General features: G+C 40.4%; 2 protein-coding genes across 7 annotated transcripts in view; one reads left to right on the top strand and one right to left on the bottom strand.

Moving 5' to 3' along the window:
• Positions 1–7,388: 7,388 nt before the first annotated feature.
• The window catches only part of dpr10 (defective proboscis extension response 10), a 48,021-nt gene continuing 32,255 nt past the window's right edge, over positions 7,389–23,154 (bottom strand). For 5 of the 6 annotated variants that reach the window (XM_089466685.1, XM_089466684.1, XM_018008432.2 and 2 more), the window contains exons 3-8: positions 18,059–18,273; positions 15,382–15,592; positions 13,662–13,799; positions 10,934–11,061; positions 10,316–10,484; positions 7,389–9,810 (exon numbers count right to left, since the gene is read on the bottom strand). In XM_089466685.1, the coding sequence (XP_089322811.1) occupies positions 9,458–9,810; positions 10,316–10,484; positions 10,934–11,061; positions 13,662–13,799; positions 15,382–15,592; positions 18,059–18,273 (1,214 nt within the window). In that variant the 3' untranslated portion in view covers positions 7,389–9,457. The remainder of the gene's footprint in view (positions 9,811–10,315; positions 10,485–10,933; positions 11,062–13,661; positions 13,800–15,381; positions 15,593–18,058; positions 18,274–23,154) is intronic. The other variant, XM_018008434.2, reaches the window with a different exon arrangement.
• Positions 11,717–13,062, top strand: LOC108614348 (venom allergen-1). The gene is made up of 2 exons (XM_018008441.2): positions 11,717–12,060; positions 12,119–13,062. Exons 1-2 carry the CDS (start codon positions 11,935–11,937, stop codon positions 12,746–12,748), a joined length of 756 nt encoding a protein of 251 aa, XP_017863930.1. The 5' UTR covers positions 11,717–11,934; the 3' UTR covers positions 12,749–13,062.

The raw sequence follows: 23,154 nt of genomic DNA, 5'->3' as shown, positions 1-23,154 counted from the left end.
TGCCCCAATGCACACAGGACAGGTCGCTTCTCTCTCACTCTCTCTTTCTGTCTCTCTCTCTCTCTCTCTATATATATATGCACACAACATGGGGTCATCGTCAGGCGGAGTGCAGACAACTTTTTATGCCGGCAAGTGCATCGTTTCTTCTGATAAACATGACATAAACGTGATGCTGCATATTTTTGGAGTGCTCATTAAAGCATTGATGTCAAACACTGATGGCTAGATAGAGTGGTCCGACCTATTATATACATGTATGTAACAGTATTGAGTACATAATTTTGTATTTAATGTAATTAAGTAATTGTAATTGCAATTTGTTTATTGGGATATAACGACTGAATCCAAATTAAACAACTCTGTCAATAATCTTCTCATTATTCTTATTATGATATTAACAAATATATCACTATTTATGGTATATGATAAAATAATATTATACATAGCTATGCAATACTGTTTAATGAAATGAGTACAAAAGAACTCCAAATAGCACGTCAATTGCATCAAGTATTTTAATACACTTAATATATTTTTTTTTATATATTTGATATAGGAAACTTCATAATAATCATATAGATTTCAAAATATTTTTGCAATCCTATTTACATTCGTATTTATTATTTTCGGCACAATAATTGTATTATATTGCATATTCTTTAAGTCAGACTGACGTTACTTCATTTAACTCAAATCTTTCATTGAGCCATACAAATAAAAGAAAAAATAAAAAATAAAATAATAACGCATTGAATAACAAAGCTGAGAGAAAATCTAGTAAAGAGTCTGCAATGTGTCGGGCATCAGCTATTTGCGGCATATTCTTCACGCCCCGCTGTCTCACTTACACGCACGAACAGGGCGAAGGCTCTGCTCACTCGTTCCAGAGGCATTGGGATGCCCCAGCTCCTTGTGTGCTATGCATAGAAGAGAGCTAAAATATTTGATATGTATGAGTGCGCATATAGAGTGAAAACATTTACACATGTTTGATTTATGGGTCAAGTGTGTGATAAAACTACAAAGGCAAGCAAAGCAGCTCTCACAATTCACACCAACACGCACTCGCACTTCGGCTGGCGCCTGACAGACAGATGAGTGCATGATCCAGGGTCGTGCGGGGTGGAGCGGAAAATCAGTATAGCTCATAAATAATATCGCGCGAATATTCCAGCAAATTATTCAGTCGCAAGCATGTCACAAAAATCACAAATTGTGCAATGCACTGAAAAACAAAATCAAGTTGAATAAAATAAAAAAATATCACTGACTGACTGAATAATCGATAGACAGAGAGACAAACTGACTAACCGCCAGACTGACGGACTTTCTGAATTCAAGCCACAATAACAGAAAATCAACTTATTTACAGCAATTACCTGGAAAAGTGAACTAAAGATTTACAAATGAAGCTCAGCCCACGCAAGCCTGTCAAAGTCGGCTGCGAATGTTTTATTTACAATTTGACAGCCTAAATTAGTCTGTGTTTCAGTGCGTAGGCTGCTCAACGGCAGATTAAGTTCAGTTCAGTCTGTTGAATAAAATTGTTTATATATTTTAATATTAGCCAATGGTGCTGATTTCATGAATCACTGCAATGAGCTGCAAATTTTAATTTATTTATGTAGAAATATATAATGAATTTATTAGCAAATCGGCTTTACTCTCATTTCTAATTGGGCATTATGAAATATTAATGAGTATTGCATATATGCAAACAGTGTATTTAAATAATGTTTAAGGTTTATATCTGAGCCAAGCCCTGATTGAAAATTTCCTGTATCAAATTAAGCTATCAATTGTAACCATTTCACTCTGTGGTCAGGTCATTAATAGTGTCCGAGATTGATGAATTGGAGAGGGAGACGGACTGCCGCCTCCTCTGAGGATTTCAATGTGATTGACCCACTACACATATATGTTGTATATAAAAGATATTTTACTCTTTTATGGCCTACTTGTCGCCAAGCGGATGACCTATAAAACTGAGCTTTACTTAAGTGGCCAACAGCGAGGCAGGACGACGGCAGAGCCCTGGCCACGCGGTCAGTAAAAATTACATTAAAAGCAGGCGAATTTATGAAAAGTAATTGCATTTTATGCATCTCAAGAGCGCAGCCATCGACTGCAGCCAGCGAAGGCAATTCAATGGACCAATTTGGCGACGCACAGATAAAGTGGGAAAGTGTTAAATAATATTTTATAAGTGAAAATAAACAATTTGCATGCAAATTTATGGAGCCAATAGTATATTTTTACTGTAGTTTAAATATAGCCCTGATTTATGGCGTCAAATGCCAGAAAATGCCATTCCATTTCGGACAGAGCCCAGTGAGCCAAAATTGAAAATGACAAATTGCATTAGGGCTCTAGTCCAACAAGAGTTGCAACGAGCCAACGAGGCAACGATGACCGCAAAAGTGACACTGCAAAGAGTGCAAAAAGTAAGCAACAATTTTCGGTCTGAGGGCCCATTTGTGGGCATGCATGAAGACGACAAAGGCGACTGCAAATACAGCTGCAATTGCCACACCAGCAGCAATTGCAACAAAGATAATAACGAGGCCAGCAGCAACAATGTTGCACATTTTCAAAATCCGATTCTCGGCTACAAGGATTTCTGTGTGTGCATGTGTGTGTGTCTCTGTCTCTCCCCCTTTCGCTCTCTCCTTCTCACACTCTGTGTGTGTGTGTGTGTGTGTTGTGTTAATCCTGATACAAATAGGTTTTCGGTCAGTGCTGGTCAAATTTGGCGCGACGCAAGTGAAAACAAATACAAATAACAAACATATGCAACCATAAACACAACAACGACAGCAATTTTAAAACGATTTTCTAATCAAAACACATTACTCCACAGCAAAGAGAGAGTCATCTCATACATTGTTTTACCAGAGCTCATGGCATATGAAAATTTAATCATGCGCAAGCCACAAAGTTTTGGTTTGCATATCCAAGTCTACCCTGTCTACATTGATGTGATTTAAATGGGTATACTGCAATTTTATGATACAGATAGAGAGAGATAGAGAATATCTTAATAACGTATTTGCCAAATAGTTGATATGCCTGATCTTAAATTAGATTATCAAAATATTTTGAAGCTTAGCTTACAGCACATGAGATCATTGTTGGCAGTTGAAAACTCGTTGCTGAATACAAAGCAGCGTCAAGTCTATCATATTTGGAAAGTGAGTAAAAACTAATTGCAATGTATATCAACAAAAATCATCGACGTCATATTGTTATCATTGTCCACTTACCCTTTACCCAATATATCCACAGACAAATGCGAAATTGTTATCTAAGAACTTTTTGATAAACTGGCATATTTATATTATATGATTGATTTTGCAAGGCTGTTGAATTCATTAAATTAGTTCAAATCAAATTATTATGTGGAAAGTTTTCTATTGCCGAAGCTGCAAAACTAACAAATATAAATATTTAACATTTTAATATTTCCATTTGGAAATTAACACATAACTAAACCAAATATTTCCTGAAATCTCTCTCTCTTGTGTCTGCAGCAATTTGAAAGCATCATTTGTTAGCCACTCAAATATATAAGCACTGTGCTGAAAATATGTAAGTACTATGTAGCTCTGAGTGTGTACGTCGATGATGCATGCACGAACGACCACAACAATTTCATTAGATGAGTAAATTATTTACAAAACAATTTGGCCAAATATAAAAGTGGGTAACATGAGCGTGAAGTGTGGCGATAAACCTCCGATGGTAGCTAAAATTATTATTCTTATTTGCTTACACTCAACTCATTAAAACCGAACGAGATGCTGAATTTGTACGTTTCAAAGAAAACGGCTGGAAGTGAAGGGGCTTCCTTTCCTTTCCTTTCAGGTATGAAACACGCAAAAAATAAATAAGGGATCTCTAGTCAATGGAGCTCAACTCTTACTGTCCATATAGACAGCTGTCGACACTAGTAATAGAAATTTACTAGTTATTTCAATGCACTGCACACACACACAAGTCAAATGCTGCGCATTTGCCGTTTTGGCTGTGATAGAAGTATTTGGAGAGATGTTCCCTCTTTTGAAAATTCAATCGTAGCTTAAAAAGCTCAATGAGTTTAAATATCTTATGTGACTATTTGCTATTTAAAAATGCAATTGAATTCTGCAGAGCTCTGATAAGAACTAAAGGAATCCTAAATCCATTGTTTATAATCAAGTTATATATTATACGCAACGATAGACAATGTACAACTCAGCTGGTCTCTAAACGACTGTATTCACTTCATGAATGTTAATCATTCATAATATTAAACTGAGCGTGACACAAATACATTTTAATATCCCAGATTCTGAATACAAACAATCTGTGAGGTCGAGGCTCGTGGCTGATGTGCATTATACCGTACATACAAGGGAGCGTGGTATAAAAATGTAAATCTCTTCGGGCCTGCCTTGAATGATTTAGATAAACCGCTTTGTCGATGCATCGAAATGTCCATTGCAGCAGTTAAACGCTCTGGAGCGTACAACGGCGTCGGATGCCACAGGCATTTGCTTTGACAACTAACTGGATGACTGCACAGATCCGCCAGCCAGCCATTCGAACACGTAGCAGCGCATACAGACACGGGGATACAGCCACAAATATGGCTGAAAATTCCAGTAGGCAGCTGGAGGACGAGTTACATTTGGCAGCCCGTCCAACAGTGCTTGCCAGGGAGCACTTCAATACGATGTCAATAAATTATGTAGTGGATTTTCAGCGAGGCACACACATTAAAGCGAAACCTGTGCTCGTGCTCTCCTCATTGTTGTTGTTCTCGCTGCTGTTGTTGCTATTGTTGTTTTGCATATGCAACATAAGTCGCCTGATTTATGTTCGTTATATGAGGACGACTCAAAAGGGAATCACATTCGAATGCTTGTGCCTTGGCAGCCTCGGTCCCAATAAATTATAGATGTCGAGCGACAAATGCAAAGAAATAAATGTAAAAAATCAAATCATATTTCTCCACATTAAAAACCCATACAACAATAATAAGAGCAATATTCCGGCCACACAGCACATTACAAGCCATAAAAAAGCGCATCAGCTCGCTGTCAGGCCATCCTGCCATCCAATATACTCCGGCCAGGCACCAGAGCGAATTCCTCGCCAAAATGCCTGCTTTTTTTTATTGGCTGCGCTCAGCGCCTCAAAGGTGCACAAATTGTAGTGGGCTTTTAAGCGCCGACGCATTTCGTCGCAAAAGAAAGAAAAGAGAGAGAGAGAGAGAGAGAGAAAAAAATGCGAAAATGTGACTCAAAGCAAATTACGCTGACAAATGAAAATGTCACAATGATGATAATTTATTTTGCCTTTGTCAATTGCCCCTCGCACCAGCTGGCACACATTCCTCCGGCATTCTAGCTTTCATCTGAAACTGCTAGACCGTACATATGCCAGCTGCTGACTGGCAGCCACTCCTCGCCCTCTCTCACTCTTTCTCTCACTGATCGGGGCCATAAGCCCTGTGCAATTAAAAGTAAGGTTGGGCAATTCCCAAACCAAACGTGGCTATGCACTTCCTTCAAGCATTTTGGGTGGTTCGTGGAAATGTTGTGTATATGTTCTTCACAGCAAAGTTTCTATGTGAGGCGAAAAGACACATTGATATTCTGAATAAATTTTATGTTCGACTAATTTGGGCAATCGCTAACAAAAAGTACGCGCGCTCTAGTCGGGAGAGCTCGACTAGAAAATACCGGGAACCTCGTTCAGTTTTCATACTACTTAGCTCATAAACCCACGCAGTTACGCGTGTAGACGCACATTAAAGGGTCTAAAGGTAAAAACTTAAGATACCAAGGAGGTCATGTGAATAATGGCAAATTTATACAACATTCGACAATTGCAATTGTTGTAATTCTATTAATTAAAAAATAAATAAATACAAATAATGTAAATAATGATAGAGTAATATCTTATTTTTTGCATAGTAACTTACTTGTTACTCAACAAAATTTAGGAATTAATCCATATATTTCAATAAATCATATAAGTTTGTTTTTAAGTTGCTTTTATTTTTTTTACTTACCTATTTATTATTATTGATTTTATGTTATACATTTAATTTTTTAAAGCTCTACTGTCCATTTTTGAGGTATGCAGGTATTTTTTATTTAAGCTTAATTTTATTAAAAGATCCCCGACGATCCAGACGATAAAGTGTTTTGAGTCTTTGTCTATTATAATGATTTTTCTGTTTTGTATTTATTTACTTTCTATTATTATTATTATTTTTTTTTTCTTTAATTTGAGCTCACGTCTGAAATCTGTAGCAAATGATAATTCAATAAACATGTTTGTTAGACTGAACGCCAAATTATAGAAAAGGCTGTAAGCAAACTTGAGCTGCACATAAAAGAACCTATATAATAAATATATAATATATATAAATATATAATATATATAATAAAAGTTCTGAGATTGACAGACAGTTGAGTTTTCGCTACTACTCAGGAACATATTTTCTAGGACTATCCATTGCTCCTTGTTGTTTTAGCTATAATAAGAAATTAGAATATATTAAAAAAAAAAAATTTAAAAAAAAAAAATACATATTAAATTTTTGAAGCAAATCATAAAGAGTAAAATTAGTTTAAAATTTCTTATTTATGATTACGATAAGAAATCCATCGATTGAACAGGGTACTCCACTTTCGTTGTACTTTCCTGCATAGTTTTATTTCGAGTTCCGTTTCTTTGTGCGTTCTGGCAAAAAAGTTTACGCTTCATATGCGCTGAGTGTTCCTGGCCGTGCCTGACGTTTTCCAGCCAATTCGCCTTGACGCGTCTTGGGCTATTAAACTTTTTGGCATGATATTGCCGTTATTTGGCTTGTGGAGCGAAGCCTGGCTCGGCACATAGCTGAATACAAATATATGTACTTACTTGTCATATAATAAACTTTTATGCTAACGGCTGCTGATGCCTTACCGGTAGGGCGCACACATGGCCTGGGCAGGAGAGCAGGAAAGCGGGAAGGCAGGAAACAACGGGGACAGGACAGCACTTTATGCGCATTCTGCACCGTCCAGGACTCCGGCATCCCGCTGAGGCCAGCCGAAAGTTTACATTCTCTTCGGTTGCTACTTTATTAGGCTGAAAAATGAAAACGCGTTCGCAACAGGACCTCGCCTCCTGTACCATTCCGTTGTCTATTATGTGCAGCCGTTAAGATATCTGTGTGCCAAATATTTGCATAAATCTTTTTCCACTGCGGCTCCCCGTGAGCTCCTTCCCAAGTTTGTTTGCTTGCCGACCATATATTACCCCGGACGCAACGTGCATGTAATTTATTATAACTTTTCAGCCCGACGATTAGAGTGTCGGCGGAATTAAGAATGAAACGGCAGAGCGTATGCAGTATTTACCATTTTCATAATAACTAAAAACTTTATTTAAATATTTGCGGTTTTCATTATAAACGTAGTTAATCCTAATGCATGTTAACGCTCTGCTGGCGCTACTCACTTAAACATTAAAACAACTTTATAATCCATTATAATGCGTTCTCATTTTGTTTGTAACAAAATATCATCAACATCATCATCATCTGCCTGTCTGACATTTGTATATTCGTATGCTCATAGTTTTATTTAGTGTTTTTATTGTTATCGCTATTCATATTATTATTACGTCTGATTATAATACTCGATATTACTTTTATACATACACATACAGGGCTGAAATACATATACAGATGTACTCTTTGCTCTTAACTGCATATTCTCATGTTTTGTTTTTGTTTGTTTATATATTCGGTTTCGGGTTTTGCTTTTGCTCTCGCCTTCGCTTTCGCGCTTATGTTTATAGCAGCATTTGCATATACTCATTAAACATTCCCATAAATGACGCGACAAACTTCGCTGGCGCACATTTATAATTTTTAATTATTAATATTAATATTTATGACAGCAATTGGTTTTTCTTTGGAAATGGTCACACGCACGACTACCACATCTAGTTAAATAAAGCAGCTTTAATTTATTCGAATACATACATGTACATATATGCGATTTTATTTACAATTTTCAACAGTTTACAGTTTAATGCCCGGCCATGCCCCCGGCCATGCCCCCGGCCATCGCATTTAATAGTCGAGCGGCCATTAAAGCGGACAGTCGCATGCATTTTTAAATGGGAGACATTAAGTGGCGCAGGGGACCGCCAGGCAGGAGGCGGCGAGGCTGGCCTGGGAATAGGAGTACCTGGGCAACTATGTGCCATCGATCCAGCACTGAGCGGAACAAAACAGACCAGGACTAAACTGAACTGAATGCTTGGGTGCTACTTGACTGAACGGGCTGCTTGGCAAATATAAATGCAAATATTTTGTTGACAGCCATTGGCAAAGTGACTTGCAGCTTGCTGGGAAATACGGCCGGACACGATGAAGTTGTGACTACAAATAAAGCAAACTGCAGACTTTCGGGACTGTGCGCACACAGAGAAAACTTTGCGGAATACTCAAGACAGGCGCATGACATTTTCGAGGAAGGAGATAAGAGCTCCGTATCCTGCCGAAGGAACCCAACATATGGCTCGAGAATGTTGCCAAACTCTGCACAGACTCGGGCAATGAAAGTACGGGGAGATAACTGATAGTTTAGAATGGAAGAGGCGAGGCCGAATAAATTTGTACTGACAAACGAAGAGGCTAATAGGAACATATAACAATATACTGGATGAACAAAACTGAATATTTAGCCTTGTAGCTGCACCTGATTAGGTACGGGCAGTAATAGTAATCGTAAGTATTTACATTGCTTATGAAATAGGTCTACATATATGTATATACAAGTGATTATCGTGGAACATGTCTAAGCTACTGCCGATCGTAAGCTGCTTACAGATCTCCAATGTACACAACGAAAACTGGCAATTAGTTGGCTTTCGAGTATTTACTTATTACTGACCGAACGGGTTCCTCTATTAGTGAGTAGCATATATGATTTATACATTATTTAAGTTTCTTCGTTTAATCAACTCCTCTCTTAATTTATATTCTACTAATGTATCTAGTGCTGGCATATGATTTTAGGTAAGAGTACTATGTACACAGCTGACCCAGCTTTAGCTAGTCGCAGCCCACTAAATTATACACGCACTTACTTACAACTTAGAGAGTATTCGAGAAGCAGTCGCTGCAGCAGGCCGGCGGCGGTCGTCGACGAATCATATGCAGCGGCTCATCATTAGCGTAATTAGCTTACCTTTCTTGTTTTAGTATTTGGCATTGCAGCTGCTGCCAGTGGCACCGGCGCAGCCTCTGCTGCACTGCATCATCTGCATCGTTTGAGCGACAGCCAGGCCTCACATCTCGATTGCCCTCCAATGGGCAGCCCACTTAGTTACGTACTGCTGCTTGGCTGGCGGCGCATTGGCGGTGGCGTTTCTGTGGCGCTTCTAACCGGGCTGCTTTAATTTATCACCGCGCAGTTGTTCTGCTCTTATTGACATGGTTGCCCGAAGTTGACGTCGTCCGCTGGCCAACATGGTCGCGGTTAGGGCAGCTGCTGTTGCTGTTGCTGTTGCTGTTCCTGTTCGCCTGCGCCGCTTGACGCTGCTCTTGTCCTGCTCTGTCTTCTTGTCCTTCGCGCCCACCTCCGCCGCCTCCTGCTCCCTGGAGCAGCAGTGTGCAGCAGGCCTCCAACAATACAAATGCCGCAACCATTGTGCTAATTACTTTGACTGCCTGCGTTGCCTGTTTCGTGTGGCAGGCCCAGGCCAAAGCGACGGCAGCCGGCGCCGCATTCGTTTGCATGGCTTCGGGTCGCTCGCCTGCGCGAAATGAGCAAACACAGAAGAAAAATTAATGCAGACATTGCATAAATGAGTTACAATTTGTTGGACCCTTTCACGGACTCCCATAGACCGCCGAGTGGAACCGAAATACTCATGCCTCTTGTGGTTAGCTCACTAAAATGTTTGTTCACAAATGCATAAAGTTTCGCCGGCTACGAATTGCACAAGAAGTCGACAACAATGCTGAGTGCGTCCTCCATCCTTTAGTATATATATTATAATATATATATGTATATGAGAAAGGTCAAGTAGCTGCAAGTACTTTCAATGCTATCGTCATACTCGAAAGCCCCTCAACTGCAGCTGCAGGTAATGGGCTTCAGTTGAATTGAATTCCTCGATTTCTTGCTTGATGTTGCTTTGCTAACCGGTTCCACCCACTTACTTGGCATTTAAACTCGTTTAATGCACTTGCCCCATATGTGCTAGAGCAACACACCAACCGGCCCAGGCTCTCCCATGGAATTCCCTTTGTACTCACCCTGCAGCACGTGGACGCGTATGCTGGCAATTTCTGTGTTTGATGGATAGCAGGAGTATTTGCCAGAGTGCAATAAATCCGCATCGTAGATAAGCAAAATTGATTTGGTCTCCTCCGATTTAATGGTCTTAAATTTCAACCGGCCGCCCGCAGTCTCCTCGCTGAGCACCTGTGCGTGTGTGTGTATACAAATGTGTGTGAGTATTAAAACATTTTCGCTGAAAATTTTGCCTTGAAAAGAAATGTTTACAGGGGGTCGGGCGGACAGGCTGGCTGGCAGGCTGGCAGGCTGGCAACGAGCTAAATGCAAAAGCATGTTTTCCCATAATCATAAAAGCTAAAATTAAATACGTTACGTATACGCAGCGTAAACAAAGCGCGAACGCAAGTCGCGCCCTGCGCTCGTAAAAGTTGAAACGTTTATCCAGCGGCAATTGGCTGGGCCTTGAGCTTAAGTATTGGTATGAGAAACAGTTTGAGTTTGAGTGCCCGAGTTCTCAAAGAGGGCAAAGTTCAATTATTCCACGATAATTTGATGTGCACACAGGAATTTTAAGTGTATCTTTAAAGCATTTTTGGGTTCGTCTTATGTTGAATATTCACAAATTGATTGCTTACCTTGTCCTGGTGATACCAGAAGATGTGTGTCGGCGGCTCCGGGCTGAACTTAATGATGCATGTTAGATTTATGGTGCTGCCCTTGTCCACATACAGATCGGGTCCGCCGAGAATCGTGGCCGTGGGCACTGCAAAAGAGTTAGCCAACAGGAATCGTCAGTCGTAGCAATGGGAAATCGAAGCGAATTGTGAAGCGCAGCTGAAACGGCAAATTACCGACAAAATATCGCAAGCTACGTGACCGTTTCCAATCAGTAATCTACATAAACAACAGGGGCGGGGCGGTGTTTTAGGGAAAATGTAGCTCGATGGCACCTGTCCCTGGTTGACTTATCCCGGCTGAGTTGATGCCTCAGTAAACTAGTTAAATTGGCAGCTGGTCATTTCGAATGCCATCTGGCTGCGACAAAGAAATCTATTTGATGTCGTCCAAAGTCATTGTCAAGCGTCCAGCTCGTGCTCTTTGTTGTGGATGCCACTTATGCAACCTGTCAGTGGTCCCCCATCCGTGGCAATCAGTGCACAGCTTGGCGTCTGCGAAATGCGCATTCGTCTCTGGCAAACACAGAAATGAGCAACAAGCGAATCGTGTGACAAAGCACAAGGTAAACTCGGACTAATTGGTATTGAAACTTAGAGTGGCTATGGACTCCAGCCTCAGCAGCAACATCAGCAAAGGGAAGTTTCCACTATGCTATTTGGGGTGGATGGCAATGACTCAATTGCTTCTGTTTGTATTACGAGAAAGCACAATTGAGCTAGTTTATCGAAGAGCTTGCCACTTAATTGTTTACTTTAACGTCAACAAATTAGATTTAAACAATTTTCCAGATCATATTTTATTTCTAAATAAACAGTTTTAACTGCTCTCCCATGAAAGTCATCTGATATTGCTTGGGCAATGTTTATTTGTGAATCACTCCCTCAATCCAACCCGGACGGTAGCCCAATATAAGCCAGCGCCGCTCGTTAGCCGCCTTCAGTAGATCTCTGATCATAGAATGGAGCAAATGAAGAAGCTTCTAGTTCTTTGGCTTGTTCTGTGCTGGAACGAGTGCCTGGCGATAGACTTTTGTAACATGACTGAATGCAATGGATTGCGTCATTTGGGCTGTGAAAACGATTTGGTAAGACTCTCAATTGGCTAATCCCTAATTCTATACTAACTACTCTAATGGCTGTTAGACCTTTCATGAGAGTTGCCTGCGCACCCGCATCCTGCTCAACATGCAGATCTACCGCGACTACCTGCTCAAGCTGCACAACAAGTACCGCGAGGAAGTGGCATCTGGAGACATTAAAGGGCTGCCCGCGGCCATGCACATGCCGGAGCTGATCTGGCACTTTAAGCTCGCTCTGATAGCCGAGTACCATGTGAAGCGCTGCTCGCGGGACCTGAACTACTGCTTAGCTGTTTCCACGTTCACTAATCCCGCGTTGAACTATGGCATGAATTGGCTGGATATAGAGCCTATCCCCAACTACTCGCGCTCGACGAACTCCGAGAAACTGACTGTCCAGACGGAAGTGTGGATGCACCAGGTCTACAAGCTGGCACTAGGACAGTTCGAAGTGGGAGAAGTCTCGGAGATCAAAAACATTTTGAGCGACCACAACAAATACGTGGGCTGTGCGGCCGCCGAGGACTTCGACCGGGAGGCCAGTCGATTCGTGCTCGTCTGTTATTACAATAGCCAAATCGACCCAGCGTCGTACCTCTATACGGCGGGCACATTTTCGGAGGATCACTGTGCCGACGGCGTCAGCGAAGACTATCCACATCTGTGCAAGACGCTGCCAGATGAGTTCGACTGAGAAACACAGAGCTAAGCTAAGCAACGTACTATTTCAGTCCGAGCTCCACCACTGGCTGTCTAATTAAATGGGACACGTACTTGAGAAATAAACAAATTTATGCCATAATATTTTGTACGAAAAATGTGTTAGGTAAAATGTGGGAAATAACAAACTGACAAAGTTAGACGGAAAAAGTATTTTCCAAAGCAATTTGTTCGTTAGGAGCCAGAAAAACGTTGCGCCAGCCACAAGCGCTTAGCTCGCCTCTACAGCACTTCCACTTCCACCCAACTGGAGGACTTGGCTCAAAAGTGCACATAACTGGCACGAAATATATTTGAAAAAATAAAATAATAAAAGGGAGAGTGAGCACTCTTGTGGGGAATGCCTGACTAGGACATACCCTAACTACAGGCCAAACCCGAGCAAGCTAAGACAAAAAATATAAATGAAAAAAATATGAAATATAAAAAATATAAAATATAATATAAAAATATTTTTACGAACCGATCCCAGCTTGAATAGTCAGAATCAATTAGTATGTGACTCACTGTAAATAAATTTCCTGTTTAAATACCCGCATTCTTATCTGTCTCTACTATCTATATATAAGATATTAGGAATTACAAATACAAGACTAAAATAGCAGGTGAGAAATGAATATATAACTCGATTGTATTAGCTATTGGACATATCGGGACGGACTACACTTTATGTGTTTCGCCACTAGTCAATATACCTCCTGAACTCCAACTTTGAATGGGCTCAGGGTATACGAATAATATATGCACACGCTTGTCAACTTCTCGGTTTTCAGCTACCCCATCTGTCTGTGGCAACAGTTAACTAACGCATGTTCCCGCTGCACATAAGCTTGTCAGGCAGCTGTCCTTAAGAGTTTTCACTGCTTATGTCGTATTTCTTTACAAACCCGCAACTGTCTGAATGGGGCCAAACATGCCCGCAAACTCGTCATCGCTGGACTGATAAACCCGATCCGCGGCTATGTAGAAGGCATCGTCGTTGTAATATTGCTGCATCACACTGCTGGTCTCCTCGTCAATTAGGTCTTGTTTTGGTGAGAAAAACAATGAAAATATGTGAAAGAAAATGAAATAAAATAAAAATTTTATTAAACTCAAAAGAAATAATATTAAAATTATTATTAAATAATAATAATAATAAAAATATAAGGATTTAAATAGTACGAAATTATTTAATATTTTCCATTAATTTTGTGGTCTTATAATATGTTTCTCTAAGTAGTTAAAGTCGTAGTATTTATACTTGTCTCTCAGTTATGTCTATCAAAAACATAACATAACATTTACTGCAGAAAACACAGATTAAAATTTAAATACAAGCAAATAATGCAATTAATCCACTTAAAATTAAATACATTATATTTAAATAAACGTAAAAATAAAAGTAAATTTGTTTACAGATGCCTATAAGAGATGTGACAAATGGGATGCAGAAAGGACAGATTCAAATCAAAACTAACATAAATACATTAAATTATAATTTAATATATTTTACCCAAAATAACAATACAAAACTAATTAAAACTGAAAATAAAACAAAATAATCAAATAAAATTACTTCTGCTTACGCTTCAGATGGTAATTTTTTTAAACTTTTGCCTTATACAATGTACAATATCTTCAAATGAATCAATATTATCAACTGAAAATAATATACAACTGAAAATGAAATTCAGATACTGCACAGACAACAAAAATAAAACGCAAATTAATTTAATTGAAAGTCATATGACTTTCATGTTGAATGAAATGAAAAAATACGATTCAATATCTGCTGTGGTCACTATCTAGCTTTTCTTCACTCTTTTTTTGCCCAACTCTCCTGACAACTTTTCACATATTTCTCTGAAATTCGAGCCACATTGTAGCCCATCTCTGCTTTCGATCGGCTCACGTATTGTTGCAGCTGTTGTTGTGGAGCCAGCTTTTTGTTTGTACAGGGTATTATGTGAGCATATTGGATGTGTAGGAGCAAATCAACATCGTTGAGTAACTAAGTGCTCCAAGTTGACTACTCTCGTCTTAGTCAGCATCTAACATAAGAATTCTGAATGAGCTGAACTTAACCTTAAATTTGAGATATAATATACTTCGACATTTCTTAAAGTAATGTAAATGTTTTTGCGGATAAGGTAATTTATATTGGTAAACTAAACAATTTTATTGAATTATCTTAGCTTGCTTACGTAAATAGAGTATTGAGCCGTCAGTTGCTTTCAGCCCAAATAATGTTACTTGTTTTTATTATTTTTGTATATTTTTGTAGCGATATTGCCAAGTGTGCATAATTTACACTTTTGCAAATTGCATGAATATGCAAATAAGAAAAAAATGTGAATACCCATAGTATCGTTTGTTTTCCTCTTTTTTTTTTTTTTTTTTTTTTTTTTTTTTTTTTTTTTTGACCTGTCGAAATATTACGTATACGCTGGGAGAAGTAACCAAAGTTGAAATATGCAAAAGCCCAGCGGCTAAAGCTTCGTCAGCTGCACGGATATATAAACGTTTACCATTATGTATGTAGGAGTATATACGTATGTGTGTGTGTGTGTGCGTGTGCGTGTATAGAGTACACATCGCTTGACACAGTTTTTGGTTTGAACTCACCCACAATGTTCAAGTTGACCGAATAGCTGCGCACCGGCTGCGTCGATATTTGACATTCGTAGACGCCAGCATCGCGCTGCTGGGCCCATTTGATTTGCAATGTCCATTCGTCAATATCGCGATGATAGGAGGTCTGAAAACGCTGATCCGTGGTGTAGGTGTAGGTGCCCACGGTGAGTATGTGCAGATCCCGATGACGTATCCAAGCGACCTGTCAAAATTGTGCAAATAATCTGTCAGTATCAGTAGTTAATACATATTTTGAGTTTTCAACTCGAACGAAACGAGACGAGCCTAAGAGGCATTTCATATAACTGTTAGCAAAGCTTGCTTTAAAGTTGGCATTAATGTATACTAAAATTAAAATTGTTTATACATATATTGCCATATTGATACGTAAATATATTTAATATGTGATTCGTTGTATCTGCATCTTCATATCTGCCTAGCACCATAGTCAAATTTGTATCTGCATTCCAAGGACTCACAACTCCCAGCTCGTGTCTGTTTTAACAGAAGTGCTAAGCCATCCATTATTCAATTTATAATTTGTGCTCTCTTTATACTTCTTTTAATTAATTAAACATTATGAAAATGCGCCCGAGCATAGCTGCTGCTATCCTGCACATCATTTAATTTAAGGGAGTTTCGCAGACTTCTTCCAGCCATGGACTATTTAAAGAGGCATAAAATGCGAAAATTTAAATATATTAGACTGCGTTTTTCTTCTTTTTTTTGCGGTGTTTGTGCTTCCCACGCTGATTTGCATTTTGATTGGGCCAAGCCGAAACTTGTGTCAATTTGCTGGCTAATGCTTCGGTCGTAGCTGGCCCCAGCACAGGCCGAAAATTTGTGCAGCTCGCAATCTAAATATTAAATAACTAAAAATTAGTGTGCACCACGCATGACAGCCCCGGAAAATGATACTTCCGTGCTCTTAGCCTCGACATTCCTTTTCCGCATTGGCCACTACATTTTGTAAATTTTTGATGTTGAATTTTTCGCTTTTTTTTTTTTCGAGCTGCCACTGTTTTGGCAAGTTTTTGGGTGCCTTTTTATGCGGTGGCCAACTGCTATAGGCACTACTGCACACACACACACAAACACCGACAGACACACATGCGGACGCTGGCAGACATAGCAGCAGACGGACGGAACGGCGGCTATATACATAGACAGACACTGCGTCAGAGTCAGCCAACTGTGCCAGGCATCCATCTGTGCAGTTCCAGTTGCCGTCTGTCTAATTCGGCAATAACAGTCCAGGCCTGCAAACCGAAAAAAACTTGTTTCCGTCAGAGTTTTTGCCGCACTGGCAACATAAATTTACCGTTGGCCAGAAACGAGCCGCCAGTTAACTAGAGAAACTCGCCCCAAAATCCCCTGCATCCCCTCTCTCTCAATCACTCTCTTTCTCTTTCTCTCTCTGTCTCTGTCTGTCTTTTTGTGTGTGTGTAGTTTACTGATTGCGGAAGCGGATTTGGTTATGTGGAAATCTATAACCCCCATTCTGGGTGCCAAAACCGACGCTAAATCGCTTAACGTAATCAACGCTGGAGCATTTATAACTTCTGGCCCCAAACGAGGAGCACCTGCAAAGTTTCTCACGATTGCATGTGGACGTGTGGATATCCGCAATGCTGAAGTGCGAATGCGAACTATTCGGCCGTGTTTTGTGTTTTGGGGTCTCTTTAATTGTTAAATCTCATCGTAAATTACGTTTAATGCTTCTCCGCAACAGATTGTGCTGCAGTGACAGCGGCTACAAAACATTGGACTGAACTTGGCCCAAGTGCCGGGTTGATGAACCGCCGGAATGTACAGCCGACGGCTGTCGTATTGCAGTTATGGCAACCCATTTAATTGGTTTGCTGAAATTCAATACTTTGTTAAGCAATTTCGCACGAGGCAAGCTTTTAAGCAAGTCTGAGCAGCAGTCTAAGTGCTGCAGCTGCTCGAGGCGAGCCGAGGCAAAGCTTTGAAAACGAGATGTTAATTGCCTGAAACAGAAACAGAAACAGAACCCGAATATAATCCAGGCCAGGAGCCAGGCATGGCTCATACGGCAAGCAAATGGGCAAAGTTTTTTCAGGCCATGGCAAATCAAGTGACGCCATAAAAATAATGACAATATCTGGGCGGGGCGCACGGACAACATGTGTTGGCTCGTACTCTCCAGGCTTAGCTTCGGTTCATTGTTTCAACGTCACGTAGTACATAATAAACGGACAGTAAATTTAATAAGCGTCTGTTATTATGGCACACACCCACACTAGCACACCAGCACGCACACTACAACACATGCGGCCTCTACCAATATCGCATCGTATAGCGACTATCTCAGATGGCCGGCATATTGCCAACACTTGTCGCTACATTTTTGTTTATTAAATGTAAATAAAAATAAACATTATTAAAACAGACGCCCCCGCCACAGCTGGCGAGCTGTTGTTCTGGTTACCCAATCTGGTTTCATATAATTTTTGTACAAAAATACATACATAAATGTATCTCTGTGTGTGTGTGTGGGTGTGGGTGTATTCCTTTTTCATTGACGTTATCTGAGTGGGCCAGGCCGGGCTTGTGGCCAGTACTTACTGCAGAGCAAGATTGCCATCTCATGATTTGTATTTATGCTTATCTGTGGCTTTCCACAGATCCGTCCTGCCGTACTCACCGTCTTGTTGCCCAGATGCTTGACCCGGCAGCCCAGATATGCGGACTTGCCCACCAGCGATGTGATATTCCTTGGCATTGTCAAATCGAAATACGGCTCATTCCACTTGTGGCCATGCGGATAGTGTAATGGTGGCAGATGTGTTGGCTTTGCATCTACATTGTTGTGATTGTTGTTGTTGCTCACAGACTGCCGCTGGTAGCCCAATGTTAGCCCTGCGAAACAGAAGCAAAAAAGGTCACAAATCAAAATACGCATTATGTATTATTTATATGTACATTCATTGTGGTGAAATGTATTTCTTCATGCGGAATTCAGCATTGCTGTCCGCCAGTGTTGTGAAACGAGCTACTTAACCTCGATATATGTGTTACTTGTATTATTAGTTTGTAATACCGGCTAAGCCACCTGAAGGACAACGGCACAGCAGGCCACGGATATTGGGCCGTGCCGGAAACAGGAAACGGCTTAACCGAAAATCCAACTTAATTCACACTAATTGCAGTCGCATTGAAGGAATGACACACAACTCTATCACCTGCACCCACGCACACAAGCACACCAACATACCCACACACACACACACACACATGGACACTGTACACAGCTGTTGTGTGTTGGTGTGCGTCTTGTGTAACTAAAACTTAAATTGCGCAAATGACAAACTCATTGTGCCCGGGCTCAAGTGTCGGTGGCAGCTGCATGAGCCTCGCTGGCTCGTCAAGTGCGACTCTTGCGGAGGACCAGTTGTTGTTGTTGTTGCTGCTGCTGCTGTTGCTGTTGCCAGTGCTAGCTGTTGTGCATTTCAGTTATGGGCCGCTGGCAGGGGCTAATTTTCTAATTACCCGACGCGTCGACTTTCTATGACTCCGCCAGCGCTCGCGAAATGAGAACGCAATGCTTTTTATGATGCACCGAGAGGCCTGACTATGAAGTGTTCTGATGTTTATACCAGGGCTACAAAATGTGGTCACTTTCGCAGTTGTGATTGATCGAACTGAAGATACCCTTTGATCTAGGTTTCATATATGTATATAACAAATAATAAATAAATTTATGAACAACGATCCAAACTAATCACACAATATAAACTGTCTTCAACAGAATTTTATATTCCAGCAATTCAGAAAGTGAATTTCTGTTAATCTATAAATCTTCTTTAAGCTTCTGAGTCATATCAGAGACTAAATTCCCTCTTTGAATTTGAATAGACAGAGGGTATTAAGAGGAAACGGCAACAAAAAGCTCTAAACAGCAAATTTTCGCCAAAAGGCACAGAATGGCAACAAAAATAGAGAAATGAAAAAAAAGCTGGCTGCCTATTTGGGAGGCTCGTAAAAATGCCCATGTCAAATTGAGAGGCGTCGTAAAAAGGCTGAAACAGTGTAAAAGTTTTTTAGAGCTGAAATAATGTTGGCAACAATCAGAACGTCAACAACAGCCAGCATAACAAATGAATACAAGTTTTGAGTATTTTCTGAAAAGAGTTGACAATTGAAAGTCAACAAACTGAGAGCTGCAAAGGAAGGGCGAATTCAGCACAATTGCTGGAAATGTCAGCTGGCCAGCTATTATATATCTAGTTGTATATATTCGTGTCTTTAAGTCATTTAAAGGTTTTCCATCAACTCAATCAGCAACCGAGAAATTGCATTTATTTGCCAGGCAGCTCAACAGTTCGAGCGGCTTAAATCGTTGTGTATCTGTGGTCCAATGCCAATCAAATTTGTGCTACTTGCCTGCACCAACTGTTTTGTTTACTCATGCAGCCAAGTGTCGCTTAGCCAACGAACCAGAGGCAAGTTGTCGTTGCTGCTAGTAAATTCCATGAAACTTTAAGAGAGCCGGCCCGAAGCACTACAACCGCCTTTGACAGGATTAAAATGTGCTGGCGACCCAGACGAGTGAGCAGCAGGAGCAGGAGTGGGCTGGCAAACACTGCAACGAAGTGAATGCAAATAGCAGCGCTCGAGTGGATTGTCGGCCATATGCATATTGCTTTCATAAAAGCAGGAGGCACTACGCCTACGACCCCTGCAACGCAAATTGAAATGCACTCACAGCAGCCCACGGCGAGGCTACGCCAACTTGGCCACTGGCTATGCTCAGCCTTTGCTCGGCAGGTGAAAGGTGCTGAATATAAGGCTGGAGGTAAGTGTGCCGAATAACTGGGGAATAATACACGACAAGAGTATTTTTGGATACCCTAAGAAGGTTGAAACAATTACGAAAATACTCTATTTACATTGTATATAGACTTGGTTCGAACTCAATATTGCGTATACGAGACGGCGCACACAAGCAAGGGGATCGGAAATGACAGCCATAACTATTCCTGATTGATTTGATTTCTGACAGAGGGAGAGAGAGAGAGAGATGGGAGAACGAAAGAGCGAGAGGGTGGTGTGGTCATTGACGCACAAAACATGGGCAATCATAGCAGAACAGAGAGCCGCACACACTGCTCATTTGCATACGCCGTGTTGTGAACCTGGTGGCTGAGCCCTCGACCCTGTGACTCCTAATGAATTATTGGCTTACGGCTAGGGGACTCATTTTACGCAAAATTAGCCAGGGCATCCGTTGCAGACGTCTGACGACAAAACGATTCGCAAAGGCTGCAAGATGCACACGTTTTCAGCAGGACTTGGGGCTGCACTCCCACACACACACACACACACACACACACACACACACACAGACACAGACTAATAATCACATGCCCTGAACTGCGCACAAAGCGTACGCAAGGCAACAATGGCCATAAAACGCTTAGTGCACTGCGTATATGTATGTATGTGTGAGTGCCAGCGGGGTATCTAAACGGCTGTCTGTTTAATGCTCTTCAATATGTATGAAGCAAGCTGTAAGCCAACTTTAACTGAAATGAAATACGCAAAGAGCAAACGGAACAAGTGAGCGAAAGCAGTGTAAAAATATTAAGATTTATTGTAAGGAAATGTGCACTTTCTAGAAATTTTATTTGAGTTTATTCTATTGCAATTTGTATCATACCCGAAGCCATATAACAATGTCTATGTGAAACTAGAGCTTTCAGACAGAATTTTCAAACGAGCTTACTTCTCACATCAAACGGAGATAGAGAGAGAGTGGGAGAGGGAAATAGAAAGAGAGTTAAAGAGAGAAAGAGTTTTTTTTTTTTTTTTAACAAAGGTTGAATATCGTACATAAGTACATTAAAGCTTAGCAAAGCTAGCCAGATATGATTAAAATTATTATTCATATTATTAATTCAAATATTCAAGACTTGAATATTTTTATATATTTTATGCAGTCTTTGTATTTTAGTATTTTCAAAGGTTTGGGATGGGAGAAACACGTGGCAATCAAAAAAGAAAAGTTTTCATTTTACAGTCTCTAATATATATGTATGTGTTTTTTTCTTAGTTATAAAAGAGTTGAGAGAAGAATAATATTTATCATATTTATTATTAATATTTTGAAGTTTCTCTTATCCCGTAGCTCATAAAAAAAGGCTACCAAGGTCTGATTAAATTTCCGCTGTGGCATATCTCCTTCACCTATTTGACTCGCTTATCTTCTAAAGCTTTAAGGAACATTTCTTCTTTAAAGTATTTACGCATGTGCACCAAAAGTTTACGAAGCTCGTAACAAAGTTATTTAATAACGCATTCTTCAGAGGCTCGTGTTTAGTCTGAGAGCTGAAAAGGCAGAGGTGCACAGTTTAGGGCATGCGTGTGAGAAGAGTTCTTTTTATGACTTTTCTTTTCTCGAAAAAATCTCGATTATTGTAGGCAACAGCTCGATCCTGGCTGAGTTTAGTACATGGTAGAGTCAGGAACTTTTGATTATTAGTTCACTTGACTAAAGTTCGTATTTTCCGCATAAATCAGAGCAAAGCCAGTCGCTAAATAATAAGACTACGCCTTCTCATTGTTGGTGAATTAGTAAAGTCAACATGACAAAAAAAAATAAAAATAAAAATAAATAAATATATAAATGAAGAAAAAAGCGAGGGAAAAATGAAACACGAGAAAATAATTCTGAGTTAAGTGTAGCGTAAAAAGAAAGCTTTCAGCTGCTCTCGGGGAAAAGCTACCTCAATTAAAGATAAGTATCAAAGTGCATAATAATCAAAAGGCAGCCAGGCGAGAGACGGGCCAATGAGTAACTCGGTGGCAGGCGGCCAGGTGGCCAGGAGCCAGGTGGCCTGGGCCAGACAGCGTCTACGATGGGGTGTGGCTGAATGTAAACACAGTAGCGCTACTGTTACTGCTGGCTTGTCAAAATGATTGTCTTACATGCATTACACGTCGCTTGCTTCGCAGCATTCTCGGGCCATCGGCGCACCTGACGTATGCGCAATTTTTCACCTGCTCTTTCTACGTTACTTTTGTTGCACATCGTTTTTCATAGACAGCAACAGCAACAACAACAAATAGAAACAAGAACATGGCTAGTTATTTTCGTGTCGTTTTTACTGCAATTTATGCAGAGAGGGAAAGAGAGAGAGAGAGAGAGGGAGAGAGAAATCCAGGGCAGGAGCTCAGATCCAGAGGGTAGGTAATAGCAACAAAAGCGTAGTCCAAATCCATGCCAGGCCTGCCCTCTTTTGGTCATTGCCTGTTAACACACCCAATGGGAGTTATTAATGTTTGCCGGTCTTTATTTACGGCTTGCTAGCAGGCAGCCAGGCAGCCAGGCAAGCAGCCCGCCAGGCAGGCAGCCATCGGCATCGGCATCGGCATCGAGTCGATTTTTTACCACCGGTCCCGAAGGCAGAAGCAGAACTCGCTGACAAGCAGCAACTACGATGGGGTTCTCCACGCAGTTGATTTAAATTTGGCGTAGTTAATTTTTAACCCAATTCCAGCGGCTTTATTTATGTGAAACGCCCATTTAATGTTGCATTTTTTTATTGCCAACTGGCATATCAACTCGATAGGGGCCCAAATTTAAGGCCTTCAACAACTTCAGCAGTGCTTAAAAATGTAAATTTAATATACACGGCTTTAATACATCTATGAATGCAATGCAATTGATCGATACATAAAAAGAGCATAGATATGCAAAGCTAAAGTCACTGAAATGTAATCGTGATAGTTAGGTATTTT

The sequence above is a fragment of the Drosophila arizonae genome, chromosome 4, assembly GCF_054131065.1.
Source record: "Drosophila arizonae isolate 15081-1271.41 chromosome 4, UAZ_ARI_1.0, whole genome shotgun sequence".
Lineage (NCBI taxonomy): Eukaryota > Metazoa > Arthropoda > Insecta > Diptera > Drosophilidae > Drosophila > Drosophila arizonae.
Note: the sequence above shows the minus strand (reverse complement) of the source record. Positions and strands in the feature narration are given on the sequence as shown.